Genomic DNA, 19130 nt, shown 5'->3' on the forward strand with positions numbered 1-19130 from the left:
AAGTATTGGTTTCATGAGGTGAGCGACTGTCTCAAATGGCGGAATGGTGCGACACGCATGCACGCTCTCGTCACTCATGCCTGTAGCGATTCGTTTAGCACGAGCTCTATAAATTCAACACATAGTCGCGTATGATGCAAATGTAAGGTTCAACTTTCTCTGCAGCTCGGTAAGCCTCCGATGAAGGTTGTGAACTAAATTAGTCACCGTTCTACCTACGTCGCACCGCATTCACCCTATAATATAGGACACTCCACTCTATGACCGTAGGGTAAATCTTTCTCTTCAAAGCTATTTTTCTCTCCCCGCTCTTGCTGATGCGCCGTGGTGACGTTTAGCTAGCAGATTCCTCTACCTCATATAGGACAGTCAGGTCCTGCTGCATGGGCAGAGAAAGAATTGTTCATGAGCAAAATACGATCACTTACATGTGACAAGTCTAGTGGATGAGAGCAGCCAGATCAGCCTGCGCGTGTAACTCCTCAAATTTCTCCGTATCCCGCCTATTATTTACGGGAGTTCGTATGACACTGATCTATCTTTATAGATGTAACAGATATTCCCCAGAATAAATGGATGGCTATCCGCAGGGAAGTTAAAGCGGTCGCAACGGCACAGACGAGCTTCGGCAGCTCTGCCGCTGCGGTTCCCATAGCCAAGTAGGGCCTACATCTGCGTACATGGTAGGTTATGGGTGTCCACATTCCTCCGAATAGCCACGACGTGATCGCACATATCACGGAAGCGTTGAGAAAATCTTCCCTACGAGGATCGGCCTATATATGGTTGATATATGGGTTCGCTGTCTTATAATATCCTACGATGATGGACTTCTACATCAGTCCTCACTTGCGCCTCGTTTCAAAAGACAGGTGAATCTTTATCCTGGAGCCCCCCGGGACGTACTTAACATCCGGTGACTCTACATGAGTTCAAGAGACGGAGCAACGTATCTCTTTTGCTATTTCGTCCCAGCTACACAGTGCATCCTTTGACCATACCATGACTTTCGTCTTTACGCCGAAGATGCAAAGTATCTCGTGAGTGTTGTCTGCCACGTCTGAGATTATCTTTAGTCTTACCTGTTATGCCATTTTCCCAGGAACCGTATATGGACCATAACGTCCGCTGTAAGTGCAGGACTTTGTGGCCTTGTTTTCATTACCGCCATGGCAAGTTGGCTTCATCGCCGATCCCGACCTCACCTGGATCGCGTGAGCTTTCGTCTAGTATTGTACGCCCTCCTAGGACAGTAAGCTGTTTCTCTCTACATCGATATTGATACTGGGCACAGTAACGTCTCTCGACAGAACTGCGTTGGGCGCCGCTGGTGCTGCTGCCGGATCGCTGGCTGCGCCAAGTTGGGGATGCGGGTTTTCGGTCTTTATCTTCCAGGTACGCTTCCCAGTCATATCTAAATACTGAGGGTACTTATGCTCCAAGCAGTACTCTCTCGAATTTACGAACTTCATGCTCTTTTGCGTGGCACTCAACCTCCAGTACGAATACACTGAAACGATCTATCTGCTCGAGGGTCTAACGTTATTTCACTACTACAACATAGGCTCGTAGTGGTCCATAGGTGCAACGGACGCAGAATGGAGAAGTTCTACATAATTGGATCCATCCTCATTAGCGGGGCGCTCACAATACCTCCTTACGCCGCGGATCAATACGGGTATGTTTAGCCCGGTGCCCTTCTTCTCGAGAGTCTCTGAAATGTCGACTTACTACGGTAGATGGGATCCATTGGAGGACGTCTGCTGGTACGGTAACAGCGAAAGGGGCCCCAGAATATCATGGGAGGTGCGTTGCTTCTCGAAACCATCGTTTATTTGAGCGGGGTCTGACCTGTGGTACGCAGATCGGAACCCAACTGACATGGGGCACTTTGACTGCCCTAGGAGAACTTTGCGCATCCACAACGGTGATAATGATCCTTCTCATAAACTACGTGCGGGTTCTTCCAAACCAAAATCTTATATATACGGCTGACAGCAGTGTGTTCTAGCTGCGTCGCAAACAGATATTTGGGCAAAGTAGCTCTACCGGACCACGGGTTTTACATGGCACCAACTACAAACGAATCGTATTACGCGTTGGTAGGCTCTACTCATTGTCCGTGTCATTGTCCCAATTTGTAATCGTTGTTCTGTGACAAAGCGCTCTATCCTATGGTTTCGTGTGGGGTGACTATATTGGGAGGAATTGCTAGTATATGTTCGCCGTCATGGTCTGGTGTCCAGGGTTGGAAGGTGAGAGACTTCATCTCATGAGACCCTCTTTGATCGTCAAACCTCAGACTGACCCTTCTACCAGGATTATAACTTTCTCCTATTAAGTGGCCACCGTTCATTTATCCCCGTGGTTTCAGCGACCCATCTAAGATATTGTTACGACCATACAGGCGACTTTTTGTATGGTGGACGTGGGATCCTATACGCACTTCTGGCTGCATCAGATCCAGTAGGTCATTTAATCGTTTAGACCGAGTTCTATATAGGCTAACTACGTCGGCCATGTTCACCACTCAATTCGTCTTGCCAGGCCCTCATTCGAGGCATTCGATCCCTGTTAAACAGCATTTGCCCCTCCTCGATGCGAGAAAGATTTTCTTTCCTCAAGGGACTGGAATCACAAGATATGGCCGAAAGGTCGCGACCTAGGCCAGGCAAGCGTCATCATCAAACTATCGGGACCATTGAGCTTTCGGCTCTACATACCTCTGAATCCTGCATCGAGTCCGCTCTGCCTGTATTACCTTCCACACTTGTGGTCAACGATCAAGGAAAGAGTAATAGGGCGAAAGAAGGAGAGGTGCATTGGGGCATCGAGGTGCAAGAGCAGACGGACATGCGGCTGAGAGATTTGTGGGCGCGGAGACAAAGTCAGGATGCCATGAGGTCAGAGGAGCTGTACGAATTCGAAAGGCAGATATGACTCTCAGTCAGAAAGAGGGGAGGATGATTCGAGCGCATTGCTTTTGCGAGTCTTCATACCTCTTTTCCACCACTTACCAATTGACTTCGAGTCGAAGGATGACCACAATATCGAGAGAGAAGATACTTATGCATTCTAGAATAGTGTGACACGATACTTTGAGACTGGTTTTACATCCCGAATTAAAGCCCGGCTACAAAGAAAATAACCATAATGAGTTACTCCAACTTCGACATAAAGACCAAGCATGACGCACAACCAACACCCCACCCCAATCAATCCAACTCATCCATCGCCACACTCCCAACCCACCCCCTCAACCTCCCACAAACACTCCTAACTGCCTCATCCCCCAAATTCCCCACAGAGAACCGGATATACCTATCCAGCTCGCCTCCCTCGACGACCTCTCCACTCGTCTCATCCATCGGATAGCCGAAAAACACGCCCGGAAGGACGACGACGCCATGTTCGCTCGCCAGGATACGAGCGACCTCTCGCGATCCTTTACCCTTGAACGGATGTCGGACGAACGCGAAGCATCCGCTTTGAGCTACCACCTTCCAACCCTTCTCATTTCCACCTTCACTCTCCAATTCATCTTTGAATATCTCATGCCTACGGGCCAACGCTGCCGCAGACGCTCTCACAAAAGAGCGCATAGAAGGTAATAGTGGCGCCAGAGCCAACTGCGGCGCCTGCGAGGGACATATCTGTAAGCAATCGAGTGCGGTATGGACGTGCTGTTGTAAAGCCGGAGAGGCGACGAGTGCACCGAGACGATGGCCGGGAATGCAGTAAGATTTAGAGAAGGAGAAGAGGTGGATTATGTGCGAACGCCAGGACCAGTTGGCCGGTAGGTCTAAGGAGCTGGAGAAGGAGAAGAGGGAGTGTGGCGCGCCTGTGGTGATGAAATCGCGGTAGGTTTCGTCGATGATGAGAGCGACTCCTTTATCTGTGGCTAAGCGAGCGAAGGCAGCGAGGGTGACAGAGGAGTATATTGCACCGGTCTGCGAGAACGAAGGTCAACGATCAAGGGTAAATTATTGCGTGCCATGAGTATAAGCGTGGCGTGAAAACTTACGGGATTATTGGGAGTGACGAGTGCGATAGCTTTGGTCTTCGGTGTGATAAGGTTGGCGCAGCGCTCGAGAGACGGTACAAAGCCGTCTTCAGGGTATGTTTGAAGAGCGACGGGTTTTACGCCCAGCATAGTCAGCGTCATCCTAACAGAATATCAGTTTTCAATCGCCCAGCATGAATGCATGAATTATCTTACTGGTGATTGAAGTACCTGTACAATTTATCTGTGTCACCCCTCCTGCGTACCCATGAAAAATACGAGCACTAACCAAGGCACAGGCAAGATAACCTCATCTCCCGGATCTGCCAACACCAGCACTGCCGCCGCAAATGCCATATTACACCCAGTGGTCAAACTCACATCCTCAGCGGAGACATCCGTATCCTCCCCATAAACTACCTTCATCTCCCCCGCCAACGCACTCCTCAGAGCCAACGTTCCAGCGATACCTCCATACTTCGTGCTGGCGGGATCGGCGGAGATCTTGGAAAGGGAGGCGAAGAATTCGGGCGGAGGTGGAGTACCTAGGACACCTTGAGAAAGGTCGAGAAGGGGTTTGGATGGTGTGGGACTGTAGGATTTGGCCCAGATACCAGCTTGAGGGATACTGCATTCGGTGTGGCGTCAGTATGACTCGTATCTGATAGTGCAAGCAAGGATCTGAGGACTTATTTACGGTGGTGTGGTGGTATTCGAAGTGTTCTTCGAGATCTTAAAGCCCAGTTGAGAGTCCATGGTACTAGTACTGGTGAGAGTGCGATACGATCCAGACGGTGTTAAATGCGGAATAGAACTTGAGCCCGAAAACTGTAGAGATCGCCAGAAACAAGATGACTGATTTTTCGTCAGCTTGAGCCTCATGGTAAACCTCATAGTCCATAAGGACACGTATGAGATGCTGATAAAACTATGATCATTGCCGTACCAGCTAGAATACGAGAGTGGAATTCTTCTGGTGGTGTGGCGACGATGGTGGGAAGCTCGAGCAACTCGGATTTACGCGGAGAGGTGCTTCGGGAACTGCCGTGCGTGAGAAGAACATCAAAAGAGCCAATCAGGGACGAGTGATGTTCTTGTTTTCCTGCCACTCTCTTCCGTCACGGCTTTTGGCATCCGTTTACCCGCGTATCCCATGACCGGTGTGAATTAGCCATGCATGCTAGCAATGACTCAAAAAGATCTCTTTATCACGACTTTACTCAGGACTACGACCTGGTCGACTGTTGTTCGGGGTGAAAGCGTCGTTGAGCTCGAAACACTCTTATGGCGTCCATTTCTCGTCGGTTCGTCTCTGCGTCGAGGCTGGGAACGCGAAGGACCATCTCTCCATCTCTAGAGATGTTAAAGTTGCCTGCATACTCACTGCAACGAGGCTTTCAACAAACATCCCGCCTGCAAAGCACGTCAAGCATGGCTCGAACCTCATCATCGTCCGGGAGGCTACTTGCAGCCGTTCTCACAGCCTCTACTCTCTCCGGCCTCGCTGGATTCTTCTACGCACGAGAACGACCAGATGTAGTTGACACTCTGACGAACCCACAATTCGGAAGCCCAAAGGACTACGAGCGAGGTATCGAGGAGCTTCGGTCAACTTTACCTTCCGAGGATATGGTCTCCACGAACCCTGATGATCTTCTTGCTCATGGTTGGTCATCCCACGTCTGGCATCCTGGTACGTCTCATCAATACTCCTCTCTATTCTCTACCGGTGTTTGACGGACCTGGTGAACAGGACTACCCCATACCGTTGTCGTGTATCCGACGTGTACTGAGGACGTCGTCAAGATCGTCAAGATAGCGAAGAAGTACCGGATGCCTGTCATACCTTACAGTGGTGCTACGAGCTTGGAGGGTCATTTCCTTGGGGTACGTCGCTTTTCTATGCGTTTTGACTACGTGTAGATGAAACAAGGCTCATATTATGAATCTTCTTGATAGAGCGAGTATGGAGGCATTTGCGTTGATATGTCGGGCATGGACAAAATAATCGAAACTCACGGTCAGTACTCTATTCATCCAATGCACTTGGGATTTTTGCCCTGCGGACAGTGTGTCTTCGAGAACATACTCAGAACTGAAAGGTGGTTCATTATGTAGAGGCCGACTCTGACGTCGTATGCCAACCCGGCATCGGCTGGATGGACCTCAACGAGACCCTCAAATCCAAAGGCATCCCTCTATTCTTCCCCGTGCGTCCCACACATCTTCCTCTCTGTGCTTACCACGCTCTAAGCAGGTCTCGTTGTCCGTAGCTCGACCCAGCTCCCAGCGCCACAATCGGTGGCATGCTTTCCACCGGCTGCTCAGGAAGTAAGCCTTCCACGTTGCAACTGTATTTCCCCATGCTGATCCTCGTGCACTTCTATGCTTCCACGATGTTATCTAGCCAATGCTGTCAGATACGGTACAGCGAAAGCAGAATGGTTTCTCAATGCTGTACGTTCCGTGTCCGATCTCGCGCCTATGGTCATTTGCTATTGGTATTGACCGAGCAGCACCATTCAGACCGTCGTTCTTCCTTCCGGAGAAGTCATCAAGACTCGTCGTAGATCCCGAAAATCGTCTGCCGGTTTCGACGTGACGAAGCTTTTCATCGGCGCCGAAGGGACATTAGGGATCGTCACCGAAGGTAGGACCCGCAATCCTAAGATCAACTTGTTTTTCGTTCGAAATACTGACAGGTCGTTTCTTTTCTTGTCATACCGGACGCAGTGACCATCAGGCTGGCACCGGTGCTCCCATACAGGGTGGCGACAGTGCAGTTCCCGGACGTCAAGCACGCCACAGAGGCCGTAGTCGAAGTCCTGAACAAAGGCGTCGGTATACGTACGTCTTTTGTATCCTCATCCGTACTTACCGCACCTTAACCTCCGTTCCCCCACAGAATGCGTCGAACTCCTCGATCGCGACTTCATGACCGCCACGAATCAGTTCGGCGCTTCCGGGCGCCAATACCCCGTCTCCGACCACCTCTTCTTCAAATTACAAGGCCCGAGCACGAACTCGATCTCCGAGACGGCGAAGATAGTGAAGGAGGTTGCGGAGCGGCATGGAGGGAAGGGGTGGAGGATGGCGAAGAACGATAGTGAGGGGGCGGAGATGTGGATGGATCGGAAGATGGCGCATTATACGGGGATGGCGTATGGTGGGGCGGGAGCCAAGGGATGGTCTACGGATGTTTGGTGAGTTAATATCCTTGGGTAGTAATGACTTGGCCATGGCTACTGTTGTTGGAGTACCGCTAACAGGGGTTTTGGTACACACATAGTGTCCCGATATCGAAGCTGCCTCAGCTCATTCAGGAGACGCATGAGGATATCATCAGGTCCGGCCTCAAATGCACCATGGTCGGACATGCAGGCGATGGTGCGCGTCTCCTTTCCTCTTGGATCTGTGCATGCGTAGTCTGACATGGGCGTGGTGCCATGGTGACTTAGGAAACTTCCATACCCTCCTGCTCTTCAAAACCGAGGAAGAACTCAAGGTCGTACGCGAAGTAGTCCATCGGATGGTCCACCGCGCCATCTCCCTCGACGGAACTTGTGCGTAATCCCCCTCCATACCCCCCTTCTCTTCCCCGACTTTTCCAGCTCAGAAGTTTTGCATGGACTAGGCACCGGAGAGCATGGCGTCGGTGTCGGAAAGAAGGAGCACCTGTATGAAGAGCTCGGAGCGGGGACGGTGGAGCTCATGAAGACAATCAAGAGAACTATCGATCCGTTGGGGTTGTTCAATCCTGGGAAGGTGCGTCGATGTTTACCTTTGGCTCGTTTCACTGTGGTGATGGCTGGGTGAAAAACGAAAAGCTGACTGGGTTTTCATGTAGCTGTATCCGGATGCGCCGGGGAAGGATCCGCACGCTGAGCCTTGATGTCTAACGCTCGCGGAATTGACAAGGACCATACTTACGAACGGTTGTGGATATGTGGTCGAATGATGAAACACCAGTCTCAAACCTCCACAGCCGCAATAGAAAGCTCGCTGGGTCCTTTCTTCCGACCAGACTGTAATTCTTTCGCAGACGGGGGGTAGTATTCACCTTCCCCAGGCAAGAGCAGCGTTCTTAGAGCCAGCACTTCATCGGCATGTATTGAACAGTGGAATGCTGGGCATGCTTTGACAAATGTTGGTTTGTTGCGCAATTTATGATACTCGTCTACAGGCATAATCTCGCGTCTTGGTACTGCAGTCTTCAGCTCTGTTTTGCAGGCCGATGTCGCAATCGCCATGACCACGCTATCGACTCCAGCACCGCGTCGTTGAGCATTTCTAACGAAGCGCTGTCTTCAATCTCGATGTCTGTTATACATGCCCAGAAGGTGCCTTCTGGCCACAAGAGTGCATTCCGAGTTTCTGACGAGCGAGGGCCACACCGTCTTCGCGACCGACGTCACGGCGCTGACCCACGAGACGTTTTTGGCGAGGATTTTCCATGGCCAGTCCGCATGTTCCGTTTCCGAGCTCCGCATATTATGCCTCTTCCACTCCCTCGTCCTCGATATACCCCATGGGCCACCAGCATGTATACCAGTGTTCACTGTACCGCACGCCACTGCCCACCGTACGAGATTCTCGCATAGGTAAGCCACCCCACTACGAATCTCCTGCAAGGCCCCTTGCAGATTGTGTTACATACATCTGCGACGCGAATGGGGAGGCAGGCCAGGCCCACAAATCCAGAGAGTATACAACGTCCGCGCACAATTCTAACGGCTCTCTAACGCCGCACACCCAGCTACCTACCGCTTCGAATTCTCGCTCCCGTTGAACGATCAAATTACTCTCGTTATATATAGAGTCTGACTTCGCGAAATCTTGGATCTGAGGACGACGAGGACGGCGACATGGATTGACCTTCTGTTTTTCTGTTTTTCCCGTCTGTTCGTTCCTTCCCATACGGATCAGGACCGGGAGGAGACGTGTTCCTCCGAGCCTTTTATGACAACTCCGACGAAGTCGTATCCTACACCTTCTATGCGGAGATCTGTGTAGTACGACCTCCTATCCTTCAAAGCGTTGAAAGGTACTACCGGCTACCAGAAAGAGATAGATTCGATAGAGTCATAGACTTGTTTCCTATGACCCCTATTTCTTATCCTCAGGCTCACTCTAATCTACTAACCTGCCTCGACGCAGAGTCGAAGTAAAGTAATCTTACCGAATTTATCTCTGTCTCTTCTCGAGGCTTTCGACTTCTCGCGGCATCTTGGGAACGTAGCTAGTAAACGTCCTCGCCGCCGTGTCGTCCATATGCTCGACCCACGGTGCGCAGTGTACGACGGGTGACCTTCCGTCGTACGAAACCAGTGTCTGGTCTCCTTGTAAGTATGGCCAGCTCAGCCAATTGGCCCTCGGAAGACACCATTCTGTTATGTCGATGAGCCTGCGTGTTTTTTTTACTCGTCATTCGCTGAGTACGTTTGCCGTGCAGCTTCAGTGTGGTGTGGCGTCAATGTGGCCCAGGGAGCATGTCATGTATTAGCACTTCTTTTCTTGCGTCAAACAGAACCGAGGGTCTGGCCTGCCTTGCGGCATTTCTCTCTTCGTCAAATTCCAATGTTCGTTCCACGTTTTCCGCATGTTTCGTCGGGCGAGCCGACGCCCCATGCAACGTTACATACACATGGCGATAAGTGGGGAGGGCTTTTGGGAGGACAGCTCCCGAGAGAGCAAGTGAGCCTCGGATTTCTTATTCTCTCACTCGCGGTACCTGTTTAATATCGTCTGCTGATCCCGCCGCCCTGTAGGGCCTCATGTTATGTACGCCGCGCTTCGCATGGCATGCCATGGTCACAATTTGCTATGATTTGTCCTGAGCCCATCGTTCAAAGAGCGGGCAAGCTGTCAAGACGACTTGAAATTCATCTTTTCGCTCATTTCCCCGCCGTGATCGCCCACCCTTTCTCCTTCTCCCCTCCCTTTTCGACTCGTCATCGTTGTACATACTGCACCACCCGTCCGCCGCGTAGGCCTCTCATCGCTGGGTCTACCTCACGATTCGACCCAGCCCCTCCTACGCGCACTTTTTCCACGGATTGGCAGTTGCATCGAGTCTGGGTACGATCGGAAGAGGATCGCGAGAGCAGAGCAGTGGGAAATCGGTTGTAGTAACAGTGTGCTGTGACGGCTTGACGTAGGGGTAGTTGGATGGCGGATTCGGATAATCCGTGCCCCGCTTGGAATGATTCCTGGGCGCTCAACATCAAGTTGTGGATATATCAGATTTTTTGTGAGACTTTGTTCTACGGTGCGCACCTTTCATACGACCTCGACGTGGTTGTGAATCTAATCGGAGAGGGGGATCTCTTTAATAGGCTTGTTCGCAGCTGTGTTTTTCCTCTCCTCGACGATTCTCCTGTGCGTCAATAGCCTTTTTCATCCTTACTCGAACGCACTCACGTATGCCTACCTTCCAGCCAACAGTCCCTCCGCAACTCACACGCTCGGCTGGCCCTCTTCCTATGTACCCTCATCATGTTCCTCGTCTCCACCGTCCATCTCATTCTGCACATCGTCCAATACATCGTCCAGGTCCCCTACATTTGCAACGTCGACGGCTTGCCTTCAGACGTCCAAGAGATATGGAACGCGACCTATGCCGGCTTGGCGTTGTTGGAGAGATTGCAATATTTGATAAGCGATGCTATCGTTGTGTGGCGAGCGGTGGTCATTTGGCCGAGGAACTGGTGGGTTATTGGGGGCATGAGCTTCTGTTTGTTCGTCACAGCCGGTAAGTCCTCCCATACATCGTCTAGCTTGCATATCGCAGTGGAAAATGCGAACGTCGGCAGTCACGAGTCTAGCTGGCTAACGGATGGTGCGTTCTGTGTATAGTGACCTCGATATACCTCGCTGTTCTCAACGTCCTGACCGTAACGATCCCACATGAGTATCCTACAGTCGAGAAGAATATGCTCGGTACTTTCCCCCTCATGTTCACCAACGCGATCGCGACCATCCTTATTGCGTACAAGACTTGGTGAGTGGACGTCCCTACCTGCTTTCCTTTCTCCAGTCTCCTTTGTTGATGACGGTGACGGTGGTGGCGAATAGGATATATCGACGGACGGTTGGCAGGTATCTCGATTCCGGGAGCAGCAGGACAAGGGTCGAGGGTGTACTCATACTCCTCGTCGAGTCTGGGCTGTTCTATTTTGTATACTGGGTGCGTCTGTCTTGTCCTTCCTCCTCTCACTTCCACGTCGTTCGGTGTTATGGCCAAAGACGACTAATGACGGCTTATGATCATTAACACAACTATGCAGATCTTCATCGCGTGCAGCGATTACAGTCTCTTCGGCCAATTCGAGTTTGAGTGGTTCCAGCCCAACATCTCGGTGCGTTTGATCGTTCCCCACCCACGTCATCTCTATATTTGGTGTCAAGTTCGTTTGCTCACGCATCGAATCCATTCGTCTCTTTCCCACCCTATTACGCTGTCATCTTCCTCTCACGTCGCTCGACCACGCCACCGCGCCACATCATGTCCCCATTCCCCACAAACCGTGTATATATCCTCTGAACCCACTTCGACGGGACCCCTCACCACCATGACCAAACAGGGCATCTATCCAACACTGATTGTTATCGCCGTATCCCTCAGAAAGTCCGCCCCAGACATCATCTACCCCCTCTCCCAGGCTCCTAGCGGAACAAATGCCCACGCTATCTCGCATTCCCTTCAATTCAATGCTTTCCCTGTCCTATCCACCTCCGCCGACGTCGATCCGGACGTGGATGATGACTTTGGGACGTCGGGGTCGTCGTCGAAGGCGAGAGATAGGGACAGGGATTATGGCATTGGGACGGAATATACCAGTTCTTCTGGACGGTCCAGGAGGTCTGGGTCTGCGAAGTCGAGATCGCGGTCGAAGGTGGAAAGAATGGGATTTGGGGCCGGTTCGACACATAATACTGGGATTGGCGGACCGGGCGCTGGGAGAGGATTGAAAGGGTCGTTTGGGAGTAAGATGGATGATCACCTGCGGCATCATCCGTTTGGGCTTTACGAGGACGATGAGGCCGGGTTGGAGTTAGAGGAGAGGGAGAGGAGTAAGACGAGTCTTCGCCACGTGAATGAGGCGGACCTGGGAGCTGAGATCGAGACAGAGACGGCGAGTGCGACTGCTGTGGGAGAGGGAGAGGGAAGTCGAGGCGCGGTTGATGGTAAGGGTATGTTTGGGTCGAAAGGTGGAATTGACTCGAAGGACGGGTTTGAGATTGGGTCCGGCGGTGCTCTCGGTTTGGATCTAGGTCCGAGGATAGAGGCTTCGACGGGCGCTGGGACGGACATAGGATCAGAGCTCAGAGAGGAGTGGGAGAGGGATTCTGTTTCGTTCAGTGTCGAGAGCACGGGTCCAGGTTGAGAGAAGGTATCGATTTCATTTTTGCTGCCCTCCTTTCCTTTTTCTTCCTTGGGGATGGACTGTAGGATTTATCCGATCAAGTCTGAGTTGCTGTGTACGCTTATGATTATATATTCAAAGGCAGCTCGGTCAAGCCGCAAGTGCGAGCAGTGCAATCCACTCATGCACTCGAGTTTCCACATATCCTATCCTACTATCTCCGAACTCCGTCTGTTTTCGTTAGTCCTTCGTCGTTTTCTCGTTTGCATTTGAATCGCTAGCTATCTCCGTCGATCTCCCTTACTCTTCGCTCGTTTCGCCATCTCCTCAAAAAATATACTACTATAGGGCCTGTGCTTCTTTGTGTTTCGAGACCCCACCTTGGATGGTGAGCTATTATGTGATTTTGACGCCTTGTACGCTACTTGCTACCTAGCAGACGCCCTCTTTGACGAGAAATGTGTTATACCCTTGTTTGACACCCTTCCGGTATTCACCAGAGCGGTGGACCCCGTAAGCCAATTCAGCCAGGGACACGAGGAGCAATTCTGGAACGAACGAACGGGACCACTATGTATTGGATGTTACAGTGACTATACGAAAAAAAAGCCGGCAGCGCAGGAGGATGGTAAGACAAGCAAGACACAAGACTGTGCGAAATAATATCGTGGCGTCGAAGTCGCTCAGTCAACAGCGATAAACTCGCGCCTTGGCTGACCGGCTGTAGCAATATCACCACTATCCTTCGCGTTCACTGTCGTATAATGGAGCCTCATGCGCTGCACTACCACATCACTCCGCAACACACTCTTTTCACCGTCACCGTCATATTCCATGAGGTCCAGACTCTGCGTTGCGAGCATGATACGGGAGAAACTCATATCTCCCGGCTCAGACATCCCCGTGAGACACGCGAGTCCCACCAAATCGCACAACGCCACGACGACTAGACCGATCCCATACACCAACCAAAGACGTTCAGGGGAGTATCTCCAGACGCTATAGTTCGGGACAATATCTGCCAATACCGTCGCCGTGCTGGTTAAATTCAGAAGATGGCGGTTGGCGGGAGAGTTGAACGAGAGGGTGGTATTGGTGAATAAGTCCATGATAGCCTGGCTCATGTTCGCGTAGCAGGATGTCCAGGACACCGACGTATTCGCAGATCCAATCGCAAAGAGAGGTGTGGAGAGGGCATTCGTGTGGTAGGACATGGGCAAATCGCCTCCATGGGCGGTGACGACGCCGACGAGGTTGTGGGCGAAGGACTCGGCGACAGCACGAGAAGTCAGCGCCAGAGTGGCGGCGGAGACGTCGTCGGACGGTGAGGACGAGTTCCGCGTGAGGACCATCATCGCGTCATCGAACTCGTCGTAGTTTGTACCCCAGTCATAGTCGTTGAGTGGCTGGCCAATGCTAGCAACGGTCGCATTGATCTCCTGCGTATTGTTATGGAAGATGAACGTGGACTCGTAGACCCCGCGGTGAAAGACACAGTAGCTGCCGCCGTAGGTGTCATTTGAGCCCGGCAGACCTCCTGCCACCGATGTATAGTAGGTGAATAACATCGAATACGTGTCCTGCCTGACGTTCGCGGTCCACTGATCGAAAGCGTAGAAGTTCGGAAGGGTGGACGAGAACGACGTGGGTGTGTACCAGAGCCCGAGGTTCGACGTGGCGTTGAATATGGGGTAAATTTGGTCTCCCCAGAGAGTCCCTTGTGAGGACTGGGGTGATACCGAGCCCATGTCGTAGTGCGTCAGAATAGAAGAGGGAGAGATGTCGGAACATTGGAGTGTAGGAGCCTCGTAGCTGATATGATACTGGCACTGCACGCCGCACTCGGACGGTATAGACCAGGCGAGCTCGTTGGAGGAAATAATAGCGTGCTGAACGGCGACAATTGAGTCGACGGATGAGGATTGATAGACGAGGGGAGGTGGGTCAAGTGTAGAACCGGTCCAACTAGGTCGAACCGAGACCTGCGCGCTAACTTGGTCAAAGGCTATACTGGGTACCGAGATGTTTTTCGAAATAATACCAGCCGGGACGATGGATAGCGCATTGGGAGCAAATATGCCGATGAGAGGGAGAGCATGAGACATGAGGGCTATGAAGAGGACGGCTGGCATGATGAAAATCATGGAAGAGAAGCTAGCGGTGGCGACTGAAAGAATGGCGGGAAAGCTGAATAGACGATCTATTTCTTCCACGGTGAACGGCCTACGCCCAAGGTAGAACCATATCTATTTCAAGAACTAATATGAGACACAAACACCGCTGACTTCGACCATCGATTACAGGACTCACCGCGTGTACGAGTGCAGACAATGCAGAGAACACCAGAGGAAGCTGGACCGCCATAGATAGCGCGTTGCTCGTATTCCTGAACCAGAACTGTGAGCTCTCTGAGACGACTTGGCCACGGAGGTGGGTGAGAAAGATGTGATGAATGACGACTAGTGCCGTGGCCAAGACGAATGGAGCGACGATGGAAACATATGGCTGAGCCCAACCTCCGCTCCGAGGCTTCGAGTCTATGAGCGTTGTAGTAGAGTCGCGTCGAGATGGAGATCGCTTTGGCGATTTGGCCTCGTATGGGTCAGATTTGGGCGCGACATTGTAATGCCCTCGGGATGCGTGCATGTTTCTAAAAAAAATGTATGTCAGAGCAGGCTTCATGGTGGAGCAAACGGGCGGACCAAATGCAAGACCTTCGAGACCTTCGAATCGTTTGACAATCAAAGGGAACAAGAGTAGCGACTAGAGCTCTCAATTATATAGTACTTACTGTACGGGGGGTCTCCACTAAGACTTACGAGGCAGAGCATCAAGGCACCGGTACGCTCTGGATCAAAGCCGAATTGGTCATTCTCTCACTCGTGGATCAAAAAGGACGGGAGTTTGAAGGGGCTCACGAGGGCATGCTTTGTAGAACACCCTTTTAATAGCCGTTTCCATGATGTAAATAAAGGCCGTTGTAATTGATTGGCTCGTACCGGGTGCTAACAGGGTTCCAAGGGGCTACTAATATTTGGTGAGTTTCTTTGAGGGATCCCTGGTTCTGTCTGGTGAACATTTGGATTCTCAATCTATCAAGTATCTAGCACCATAAGATCACGAAGTCGATACTGCCCAGCTCGAAGACTCCCAGCGCGCTCCCAGCTAGAGTGCAGGCGTTCTAGAGAGAAATAGATAAACGAAGGCCGGAAACGCCGTCGATATCCGCTACGTATGCAGGTCGAAGGTAAGGATTGAAGCACAAATGGAGTCTAGGTGCATTCAAGTCGATGGTTGATCAGTTTGTCAACGCCGTGCCACACTGTTGCGCCACACGCTGATCGACAGGAAGCGAATCACGTGAGGAACACGTCTTGCGCGTCTTCGGCGTTCGCTATTTTCCTCATTGTTCCTCGCCTTCCACACTCGTTTTCTGCAGCAATGACTGCCATAACTCGTAATTTCCCTTGGTTCATCAAGGACCTAGGTGTCTCTATTGTTGGAGAGGTCTGCATCGTCTTTTTTCTGTACCGCGTATCGTCTCCCTAATACTCTCTCAGAAATGCTACGTGTCACTTGTCGAAAACCTGAACATCAGTGATGTTGAATGTCTCAAATATTCTGCATCGAAAGGTCTAGGAATTGGTATCGTCGTCGGTGGTTCTATCATGAAGCTACCACAGCTCATGCTCAGTGCGCATTTTTCTCTTCTTGTTTATCGTTCTTTAACTAAGAAACACGGTGCGCCACCTACGGCAGTCCTCAAAGCGCGCTCCGCCCGCGGTCTCTCCTTCACTGCCTACATCCTCGAAACGCTCTCCTACGCAATCACAACAGCCTACAACTACAGGAATAGCTACCCCTTCTCAACATACGGAGAAAATCTGTTCTTGACCGCCCAAAATATAGTCATTACCCTCCTCATCGTGTCCTACGCCCCTCCTTCCTCTTCCCGACCACTCACATCACCACCCAAATCCCCAACCACATCCGTAGCCCTCCTCTCCCTCGCTACTGCCGTCTTTCTTGGCGCACTCTTCGTAGTTCCGGAATACCTCCTCCAACTGCTCATGAACTCCACTCTCCTCCTCTCCCTCTTCTCGAAACTGCCTCAAATCACGCAAAACGCACGTGCCAGGTCCACCGGACAACTCTCCGCATTCGCTGTGATTGCGCAGATTGGAGGATGCGCGGCGAGGCTATTCACCACCGCGACGGAGGTGGACGATCTGGTGGTTACTGCTGGGTTCGTGCTTGCGTTAGTGCTGAACATCGTGCTCGGGTGGCAGATGTGGCAGTATTGGGGTGCTGGCGTGGGCGAGGGTGCACAGGGTGAGGAGAAGGTCATGTTGGGGCATGGGCCGGGCGCTAGTATCGACGAGAAGGTGGAGGAGAGGGCCTTTAATGGAAATGGCGCTGGAGCAGGAATCGAGGTCGTGGTGCCGCCACAGTCGCCTGCCCCGTACCAGACTTATGCGACGACGCATCAAGGACCACAGCCCGGGAAGAGGTGGGCACGGAAGGTGGACTAAGGGCATCCAACTAATTTATGTTTCGGGTTTGATTGTTTTGGTCAATCGCATGGGTCGATTAGTGTGGAAACTCTGGTTTGCATGTAGTGTGTGCGTGCGCAAGTACGTACATGAACTTATTCCTTGGATAATTCATTTCATTTCTCTTTCCCCCGCGCGTGGTGGGCGTGTTGGCATGCGTGGTCGACCAATGGCTTCAGTATGTTCACCGCCCGATGTTCGTGGTGGGACTTTCAGCAAACATCTACAACTAACGCTGCTTAGGCTTCCGCATCTCGGGCATTCTTTTCCTGCGCGACAGCCTCCCTGCTTCTTCGCCCTTACCGCTATTCCTGTGAGGTCCCACTGGGTGCGTGATGATGCCTGTCCTACGCATACTCAGACAGCTTACGAGCGCTTCGGTACGATACGGCAGGCTCGACGAGGCCGTAAGACAACCAGAACGACACGCTTTGGAACAGTACACATGATGATTCGTTCGAGCCGATTGCACGTGCCCTTAAGAGTGCAGCGTGCTTGAATAATGGTGCGGTAAGACTATTATAATATGTACTCGAAAACGAGACAAGAGGTCATCGAGATCTACGACCGCTGTTGAATGGTGAGCTCTTCGTACATTTCCCTCACGGATACAGGCTGAGCCCCATATAGTTACATACAGAAATCGTGCGGATGTCCGTCATAACAATCAGAGCATGGATCTCCATGGCCAACCCCTCCTTCCCGGTAATGCTCCTCACGCTGATTACGGATAGTCTCTGTCATGCATTGGCTATGAGAGCAACCTTCCTTGCACAGCACACACTTAGGACCGTATGATATCTCCTGGTCGGTTCTGTATGGCGAGAGAGAATCCCGGGGAAAGTGAGTGTTAGGAAACGTCCTGCCGGTGTCGAAATCGAATAAAGTGGTCGGTCGGAAGGCAGATCTGCCTCGAGTAGGAAACGCATCGGTAGAGGTTTCCAAATTCCACGACGACGTTTGCGAACCAGAAGCAACTGGTGGAGATTGATCTGACGATACCACCGGACGGATGATGAGCACGGCGTCGCTGTGAAGATATGTGGAAGAAGCGATGATCGCAGGCAAATTTACCCTCAGTTATTCCCTGTATTTCGTCCTTCCATTCATTCGAACCCTTGGTATTCAGCTAATGTCGTTTTTCATGACATAAGAAAGGTGAAGAAAGTCAGCAGCTGCCCGGATACAATCAGCTTCAAAATGCTACGAACCTCAATCCTCTCTAAAGCCCTCTTTATGCTGACGCTTCTCCTCCCCTCCTGCTCCATTCGTTCCTGCATCTCAGACTGCTCCTGAATGAGCGAAGGGATCGGCCAGCACAAAGAATGACTCGAACATTCGACGACACAGACCATTATTGTTTTTCTAAGGGTATCTTCAACACTAATCTTCCCACCTTCTATAGACGTATGTATCGCGTCTATCTTGTGACTATTCGACGCTTGAACTTGCGTTATATTGGACAGAGTGTCCCAGGTCACATGGTGCGCTGCAGCCTAACACGACGCCCATGTTCATGAGCAAGTGCAATGTATAGAACCAAGTTCGTGGTGGACGCCTACGTTGAACCGTGCGACAGCATCATTGATGGCAATATTCGCATTGCCAATGGCTCTGTCGATGCTTTTCTTGTGGCTGGGATTTATTGTGCTGTTATACCACGTCTCGTTCCTGCCCTTCAGCGCATTCACTACTTCGGCTGTGTTCGTAAGCGCTCTGACGAAGAATGATTGGTCAGGTCCTCTCAGAGTGTGAAGGACAGCAATCAGTGAAATACAGACTTCGCGAATCGTTCCATAGCTTCGAGTTGGCTTGGTGTCGGTTTCTTGATCCCCAGGAACAGGTCCTCGTACGTATCTTGAAGATCTCTGCAGCGCAAAATCATAGGTCTAATATCTCCTTTTCTGACCTTAATGTCATCATAGAGTTTCCAGGCAGCTTTGAAGAGTTTCAACGCCTCTGTGACGGATTCCGACATGATGTAGTACGCGGATTCGTGCTTGGTCGCGGGATGGCGGGCTCGCAGGCGAAAGTACGAGGGGAGTGATATGCGCTCTACAGAGGGATTCGCAGGTCAGGTAGCCCAGTTTTATATACACGACCGCGCGGCAATCGATGGTGTCCGGAATAGAATGATCGGGAACGCTCTCTTGCTAAGTACTCACGCTTTGCAAATATGCAGGATCGTTGATTGATAGTGTCGTCGTC

General features: G+C 51.4%; 7 protein-coding genes across 7 annotated transcripts; 4 read left to right on the plus strand and 3 right to left on the minus strand.

The window, feature by feature from the left end:
• Nucleotides 1-1002: 1002 nt before the first annotated feature.
• Nucleotides 1003-2011, plus strand: STEHIDRAFT_163769 (uncharacterized protein; the record flags this gene model as incomplete). The annotated part of the gene is made up of 7 exons (XM_007311478.1): nt 1003-1040; nt 1103-1130; nt 1249-1395; nt 1447-1499; nt 1565-1678; nt 1740-1806; nt 1865-2011. The coding sequence occupies 7 exons, from the start codon at nt 1003-1005 to the stop codon at nt 2009-2011; spliced, it is 594 nt and encodes a 197-aa protein (XP_007311540.1).
• Nucleotides 2012-3085: 1074 nt separating this feature from the next.
• On the minus strand, nt 3086-4759 carry STEHIDRAFT_88196 (PLP-dependent transferase; the record flags this gene model as incomplete). Its single annotated transcript, XM_007311479.1, has 5 exons — nt 3086-3950; nt 4025-4166; nt 4220-4234; nt 4293-4631; nt 4701-4759. The coding sequence occupies 5 exons, from the start codon at nt 4757-4759 to the stop codon at nt 3216-3218; spliced, it is 1290 nt and encodes a 429-aa protein (XP_007311541.1). The 3' UTR covers nt 3086-3215.
• Nucleotides 4760-5148: 389 nt separating this feature from the next.
• STEHIDRAFT_126514 (FAD-binding domain-containing protein) lies at nt 5149-8178 on the plus strand. The gene is made up of 13 exons (XM_007311480.1): nt 5149-5696; nt 5757-5890; nt 5963-6023; nt 6122-6213; nt 6277-6334; nt 6411-6460; nt 6530-6653; nt 6737-6850; nt 6909-7206; nt 7293-7390; nt 7462-7566; nt 7638-7768; nt 7851-8178. Exons 1-13 carry the CDS (start codon nt 5435-5437, stop codon nt 7893-7895), a joined length of 1572 nt encoding a protein of 523 aa, XP_007311542.1. The 5' UTR covers nt 5149-5434; the 3' UTR covers nt 7896-8178.
• Nucleotides 8179-9751: 1573 nt separating this feature from the next.
• Nucleotides 9752-12849, plus strand: STEHIDRAFT_126515 (uncharacterized protein). The gene is made up of 7 exons (XM_007311481.1): nt 9752-10271; nt 10339-10381; nt 10441-10754; nt 10859-11003; nt 11078-11189; nt 11290-11361; nt 11587-12849. The coding sequence occupies exons 1-7, from the start codon at nt 10172-10174 to the stop codon at nt 12388-12390; spliced, it is 1590 nt and encodes a 529-aa protein (XP_007311543.1). The 5' UTR covers nt 9752-10171; the 3' UTR covers nt 12391-12849.
• Nucleotides 12850-13052: 203 nt separating this feature from the next.
• Nucleotides 13053-15015, minus strand: STEHIDRAFT_173150 (uncharacterized protein; the record flags this gene model as incomplete). Its single annotated transcript, XM_007311482.1, has 2 exons — nt 13053-14615; nt 14680-15015. 2 exons carry the CDS (start codon nt 15013-15015, stop codon nt 13053-13055), a joined length of 1899 nt encoding a protein of 632 aa, XP_007311544.1.
• A 795-nt stretch (nt 15016-15810) lies between these two features.
• STEHIDRAFT_143224 (mannose-P-dolichol utilization defect 1 protein) lies at nt 15811-17052 on the plus strand (the record flags this gene model as incomplete). The annotated part of the gene is made up of 2 exons (XM_007311483.1): nt 15811-15876; nt 15930-17052. The coding sequence occupies 2 exons, from the start codon at nt 15811-15813 to the stop codon at nt 16899-16901; spliced, it is 1038 nt and encodes a 345-aa protein (XP_007311545.1). The 3' UTR covers nt 16902-17052.
• A 332-nt stretch (nt 17053-17384) lies between these two features.
• STEHIDRAFT_150984 (uncharacterized protein) lies at nt 17385-18310 on the minus strand. The gene is made up of 4 exons (XM_007311484.1): nt 18275-18310; nt 18134-18208; nt 17997-18051; nt 17385-17914 (listed from the first exon to the last, which is right to left on the minus strand). Exons 1-4 carry the CDS (start codon nt 18275-18277, stop codon nt 17553-17555), a joined length of 495 nt encoding a protein of 164 aa, XP_007311546.1. The 5' UTR covers nt 18278-18310; the 3' UTR covers nt 17385-17552.
• Nucleotides 18311-19130: the final 820 nt, after the last annotated feature.

Source organism: Stereum hirsutum (genome assembly GCF_000264905.1).
Source record: "Stereum hirsutum FP-91666 SS1 unplaced genomic scaffold STEHIscaffold_27, whole genome shotgun sequence".
Lineage (NCBI taxonomy): Eukaryota > Fungi > Basidiomycota > Agaricomycetes > Russulales > Stereaceae > Stereum > Stereum hirsutum.

Bases quoted from the DNA above. Each gene is read 5' to 3' on its own strand.
- STEHIDRAFT_126514 (XM_007311480.1), top strand. From the start codon at position 5,435: ATGGCTCGAACCTCATCATCGTCCGGGAGGCTACTTGCAGCCGTTCTC. The intron at 6,024-6,121 runs GTCAGTACTCTA...TTCATTATGTAG, and splicing joins CAAAATAATCGAAACTCACG to AGGCCGACTCTGACGTCGTA. The intron at 6,461-6,529 runs GTACGTTCCGTG...AGCACCATTCAG, and splicing joins CAGAATGGTTTCTCAATGCT to ACCGTCGTTCTTCCTTCCGG.
- STEHIDRAFT_126515 (XM_007311481.1), top strand. From the start codon at position 10,172: ATGGCGGATTCGGATAATCCGTGCCCCGCTTGGAATGATTCCTGGGCG. The intron at 11,004-11,077 runs GTGAGTGGACGT...GGTGGCGAATAG, and splicing joins CTTATTGCGTACAAGACTTG to GATATATCGACGGACGGTTG. The intron at 11,362-11,586 runs GTGCGTTTGATC...ATGACCAAACAG, and splicing joins GGTTCCAGCCCAACATCTCG to GGCATCTATCCAACACTGAT.
- STEHIDRAFT_150984 (XM_007311484.1), bottom strand. The intron at 18,052-18,133 runs GTTCGTAGCATT...AAACGACATTAG, and splicing joins GGGCTTTAGAGAGGATTGAG to CTGAATACCAAGGGTTCGAA. The intron at 17,915-17,996 runs GTAAATTTGCCT...TGGTATCGTCAG, and splicing joins AATACAGGGAATAACTGAGG to ATCAATCTCCACCAGTTGCT.